Source organism: Genypterus blacodes, unplaced genomic scaffold, assembly GCF_046128005.1.
Source record: "Genypterus blacodes isolate CSIRO-AG114 ecotype Tasmania unplaced genomic scaffold, CSIRO-AGI_Gbla_v1 ptg000015l_1, whole genome shotgun sequence".
Lineage (NCBI taxonomy): Eukaryota > Metazoa > Chordata > Actinopteri > Ophidiiformes > Ophidiidae > Genypterus > Genypterus blacodes.
The window spans coordinates 6,332,212-6,338,346 of NW_027466829.1; the positions used below are offsets into that span (position 1 = coordinate 6,332,212).

At 46.2% G+C, this 6,135-nt stretch overlaps 1 protein-coding gene across 1 annotated transcript; it reads right to left on the minus strand.

The window, feature by feature from the left end:
* Window positions 1–237: 237 nt before the first annotated feature.
* faap24 (FA core complex associated protein 24) lies at window positions 238–2,359 on the minus strand. The gene is made up of 4 exons (XM_076140386.1): window positions 2,152–2,359; window positions 1,600–1,742; window positions 1,320–1,475; window positions 238–863 (listed from the first exon to the last, which is right to left on the minus strand). The coding sequence occupies exons 1-4, from the start codon at window positions 2,318–2,320 to the stop codon at window positions 618–620; spliced, it is 714 nt and encodes a 237-aa protein (XP_075996501.1). The 5' UTR covers window positions 2,321–2,359; the 3' UTR covers window positions 238–617.
* Between the last annotated feature and the right edge of the window lie 3,776 nt (window positions 2,360–6,135).

Below are 6,135 nucleotides of genomic sequence, written 5' to 3' on the forward strand. Positions count from 1 at the left end.
ATGATTACTATGATCACAAAGGTGAACAGATACAATGAATAATTATTCATATCAAATACTTACAGTAACTTTAGACTGTAGCTGGATCCATTTGAAAGGACAAACAAACAAATAGCTTTGTTTTTGGACTGGACAAACAGTTTTCGAACTACCAACCTCCAGGCCAAGAAACCGAACAGATACAAAACAAGTTTAATGCAAAAGATTTTATAATTTAATTTGAACACATTTCTACCTAAAACACATTGAAAAGATAAGAGAACAACGTCTCCGTATACACTCAATGTGCATGAACCTGAGCATCAGCGTTACACACAAATATTCTTTATTTATCTTTAAATCTACAAAGTATCTAACAGTGTTGACAGAATGATTCAGGGCCAAACAGCAGGATCCTTCATCCTGTCCACTTCCTGTCATCTTCGGTGATTCCATGATGCATTCAAGGACTCTCCTTTTGCTTTTAAAGAACTAGTAGACTCACTTGTGGTTCAGCGTACATGTTTTCAACGCCATCGTGCAAAGCAAACGTATAAAACAACGTCCAGGACAGAAGAACCCTCTGCTGGGTCTCATCTGAGTCCGTTTGGATGAAAGTGTCCTCCAGAGTTCAGAGTTCAGCTGGCTGTGGTTTTGTGGAAGAAGCCGTAGATGTGCTGGGCGGCGGCCTGGCCCACGGCGGCCTCCAGCTGAGCCACGTCGGCGTTGCAGAGCTGCTGGAGGCTGGGGAAGTTCTGCAGCAGAGCCAAAGCTTTGACCCGGCCCACCCCGGGGACCTGCTGGACCAGGGCCAGGACCAGAGGATCCAAGAGCCGTGACGAACTCCTTCTCCTGAACGGGTTCTCCCTGCCCTCCCCGTGAACCTGCAGATGACAGAGAGAAGAGGAGCATGCTGGGAGATCTGTGCAGTGTCAGTCAGTGTGTGTCAGTGTCCCACAGACCTGCTTGGGGTTCATCTGGAACTATCTGAAGTTGGGATTTCAAAGATTTGCAATTGAAACAAACGTTTTCATTTCATTGGTAGTTCCTGGAAATGTAGCCTCTTTATTTGGGCAGAGTTTTATTTGCAGTTTCTTCACATTTTATTCCAAAAATTAAGAGTTTATCAGAAAGAGAAAGATTTGCAAGAACAGAAGACGAGATGTAGAGGACGGCCACAGCCTATAGTTACTATGGTAACTCAACAGCTGAGCTCACATTCTTTACTGCTCATCTTCATCACTCAACTTACAAACTCACATCATTTCATGCAAACACGGATACCAACTTCATTTACACACACACACACACACACACACACACACACACACAGTACTCACGATCTGAGCGATGAGCTGTGAAGCGTCCGTCTGCCCGCTGACCGGCAGCAGGGTCAAGCCGAGGTCAAACACCACAAACTTCTGGACGGCGGGGAAGTACTGCTCACTCAGTCGGGTCTTCTCCAGTAGAACCAGAACCTGGAAGCTGTTGCTGGCCTTCACAGCAGGATCACACACACACACACACACACACACACACACACACACACACACAAACACACACACACACATAAACATGAGGTCAGCTTGTGGAAAGCTGCTTCTCTTTCTTCGTACTCACGTTTCTGAATTGGACCAGTTTCCTCTTGAAGCCGTTTCCTGCGATGATGTCACACTCGGACACGTACAGGATGCAGATTTTGTTGGGCAGGTGGAAATCTGCTGCACCGAGCTCGGCTTCAAACATCACCGTCACACCGCCGCCTACAGGAAAACATCAAGGAGCAAAGCTTAAAGGAAACATTCAAACATGAAAGACAAATATCACACACAAACTGTTTGTATATGTTTGTCCACAATGTGTGAAAACTAAGCTCAGAAGAGTTTACAACAACAAGTTAAAGAGATAAATCACTCACATAATCCCCCAAAATACAGAAACTTTAACACAAATACCCAAGTGTGTGTGTGTGTGTGTGTGTAACTTGGCTCTAACACACATCTAAAGTTACATTTTCGTACATTTCTCTGACTCATATGACGAGAAAGCTCATAAAACGTGATTCGTGTCGCAAATATAAGACCTGTGCCGTTTGTTCACTCAGGCACACACACATATACACACATTAATGTTGATATTAAGCGCTGTTAGTGGATCATAACAAAGATTTACCCTTTAAACTCTGAATGAGCGCGGAGTTTCTCCATTTCTCGTTGGTGATGACGTGACCGAGAGGAGGAACTGCGTGTAACAAACTCTCCATAAAGACTTTAATGAATAATTGAGGAATAAGAGACGCGTTTATATCAACAATGATCCACTTTATGGAGACGAACTTCATTTGTTTGTGTTTTCTTCCCTCCTAACGTCAAATCTCTTCTTCGGCGCTGCTTGGGTCTGCAGCTGGTAGAGGGGAAAAACTCAATGTCGCCGCCTGGAGGGGTAGAGGAGCAACACACATACATTTAGTTTGTCACAACTATCAGTTCCTCCGTGTGTGTGTGTGTGTGTGTGTGTATGTATGTGTTGATTGGCTCACCCAGGTGGATCCAGACTGCAGAGCTTCACCCGTTGTCCTGTTGGTGGCGCTACAGGAGCGTGGTTGAGACTGAACTCTGCAGCACTTCACCCTGATGTCTCCGGGACTTTAATTTAAGAGCCACTGGGGTTCAAAGTACATAAAAGCTGAGTCTGAGAGTTTCTATACAGTTTGTGGTCATGTAAAGAGAAATGTGTTTAATCTCCTGGTGTTCAGGGACGCTGCTTTATTTTGAAGCTGCAGCTTTTTTCCCTTATGAACAATTTTCTATTATACACACCAGTATTCTGTCCTTATAACAGAAACCCCATCAGAGTGAGCGACGATGTGTCTGACTGCCTGAGATGTGTGGATCCTTACCTGTGGTCCTTCAAAGAAAACCCCCCTAAAGTCCAGAGAAAGAAGCCAGAATGACCTCAGCGACCTCAGGACTCAAGCTGCTTCAGAGCATTGAAGAACAGGAAGCAGAAAAGTAAACGTTTGAGCGACGCCCCACAGTCATGACAGCGTCTCCACTGTCTGACCGCCTGCTGAACCTGTGAGGCTGAGGCGGCGTGGGGAGCAAACCTCTGTTCAATCATGAGCCTGTACCTGAACCTCTCACAGAGCAAGCCGGTTGCGGCGTTGGCCCAGGTCGCAGTGCTGGGGTGGAGGGGTCAATGATCATCGCCCTCTCAGCAGGACGCCCAGCGGCTGAACTGAGTTTTTTAATTGTTTGTGCTCCGGAGCAGCAGCCATGTTGGCCTGCTGGGCTGTGGGAGTGTTGAGGTTCAGCCTGTCAGCGCTGCGTCCTGCTCGCTCACCTGGCTTCACTCTGTCATGCTGTTACAAACTGGCAGGGGATGAAGATTCATACTTTGTTTCTCCAGCTGAGCCTGGACAGAAAAACACCACAAATACAAACTCTTAATATGAAATCATAACCTTCAGCGACCTTTATTTTTATCTCTTAGCGAACCTGTTGTCCTCTCTAGCAGCCTCGTCCAGAGTACAGCAGACATCTAAGGACAGTAACTACCCCCCTTCCTATCCCTTCACATTTCCCTGTGCAACAGTGACGCTCAGTTGCAAGCCTGGGTTACGGTCTCTGTATCAGGGAAACTGATGAATTATTTTGGAATAGTCGGGTCAGCACCGTGACACTCTAATGTGTGCTTACACTTACACTTACACTTACACACACACACACACACACACACACACACACACACACACACACACACGGCAGTGCCTGTGACTCATTGTGAATTAATGGCTCACACAGTTCACACTAATGGCATTGCCAATACTCTGTACTTAAAGACTATTATAGGGTTGCCATGGCAGCATAATCAGCTGTAATGCTCTCTTGTCATTTTCACTTTAAACCAGAGGCCATAAAAAACGCTTGGAGCAGTGAGATCACATTACAAATATACATGAAGGATGTTTGTGCTGTACATTATGGGGTCAAAGGTCAAATCACCACGGCGACACAGGTCACTTGGTGCTAGGCAAAACTATATGGAATCAATAACAAAGAAAAATCATTGGCAGTGAAGAAAAACAACAAACTTATATAAAAATGAAGTTTCAGCCCGACTGAAAACTTTACACACACACAGACAGACAGACAGACAGACAGACAGACACACACACACACACTCACACAGACAGACACACGCAGACATGACACACACACGCAGACACACACACACACAGACACATACACACACACAGACTCACAGTGTCCCTGCTCTGGTTCTCTCTTGTCGATGTCATGAATGAATCATCTGAGGTCGCAGGAGGTACGTCACATTCTTCCTGTGCTGAGGTCAGAGGTCACAGCCACATCTCATCTCAGATTAGGACCTGAAGCGCCGCTGTGTGATCTGTGCAGGAGATAAACGATGTGACCTGCAAGAGACACTCTGTCCAAAGGTTTGCTGAAGGGAACCAGGAATGAGTTTAAAAGCCCACAGAGGAAGAAATAAGAGGCGTCTTCATCAGTGAGCACAGTGAGAGGATGACATCATGCTGTCATCTGGACGCGTCCTCTGCTGCTGCTCTGGTGGTCGCTGGTTTAAAGACGGAGCATCAAATCTGCTGTCCAAAGACTTCTTCTCTGTAACTCTCACACACTGACTGCTGCACATCTATTTGAAAGGCATTCTGGGAAATCACTGACTTCACTGATGGAAAAGTCAATCAAACACCAAACTTCATTTGCAGTCTTGGCTTCTCACTAAAAGACGCAGAATTAAAGAACTCAGTGAAGCTGCACAGACGTGATCCATGACTCAGAGATGGAAGTTTGGCTGATTGGAGTCTAATATCCTTTGTGTAATCTGCTGAGTCAGCCTGAATAAGAAGCTTTAATCAGTAAACATCGTCAACATGTCCTCAACAATCTGATTCTTAGGGCAGTCGATTGTTCCATGGCTTTTCTTTTTGTGTTTTGCAATTATTATTGTAATTACAGAGGTAATGAGTTGGACCACGGCATGAAAAAAACTAAATGGTGTCACAACAAGGAAATCAGGGCAGGATTTAAAGGGGAAGTGTTCAGCTTTGTGTTATTGGGCCTCAAACGTGTGTGTGTGTGTGTGTGTGTGTGTGTGTGTGTGCGCGTGTGTGCATCATGTCGTGTGACCGTGGAGGGCAGATCTCCATGTTTACTCTGCAGTTCCTCGGCCTTTGTGTCGTCACATACAGCACAGTAGTGATGGCAGACAACCAGGAAATGACAGATCAACTAAGCCAATGTATTAAATTGTATAAGTAGATTATAATGCTGGACTGGAATGTTCTTCTCCTCTGATTCCAGAACATGTGGGGCTTTGTCTGAGCAGGAAGACATCAGGATCTGATTTGCAGTCGTGCAGATGGACGCCGGTGGTAGTTTCCTCTGCAGGACTGAGTGGGCGACCTCAGACTAGTGAAGGTTAATGAACATCCCTGCTCCTCCCGCAGGGGTGGAGCCGTTTAACAGCTATTACAGCTCAGACTGGAACACCTTGGGATCAACCACAGAGCTCCAGGGCCACACTGGACAGGTAGAGGTCCCAGAGAGAAAGAGAGAGAGAGAGAGAGAGAGAGAGAGAGAGAGAGAGAGAGAGAGAGAGAGAGAGAGAGAGAGAGAGAGAGAGAGAGAGAGAGAGAGAGAGAGAGAGAGACAGACAGACAGACAGACAGACAGACAGACAGACAGACAGACAGAGCGAGAGAAAGAGACACAGAGAGAAAGAGAAAGAGAGAGAGAGAGAGACACTGCAATGGACAGGTTTCAGGCATTGGATCATTTCCATTGTTTGACAGCAGCTTCCCTCTTCCCTGTCGCCGTGGAGACGAGGAACATCTCTGTATATCACTGTGGCGATGCTGGTATCCAAGCAGCTGCGGCCGGCAGCGTTTGTTGGCACAGAAACAGAACAGAAGCTTAGAGACGCACCGAGAAAAACAGGCTCCTCAGATCTCAGTGAGGAAAAGATAAACGGGAAGAAGCCGCAGGTCCAGCAGACATGTAGGACACACACACACACACACACACACACACACACACACACACACACGCACACACACACACACTGTGACTGCCTCTGTCACTTTCCGCTACGATTTACAAAAATCAAATGACT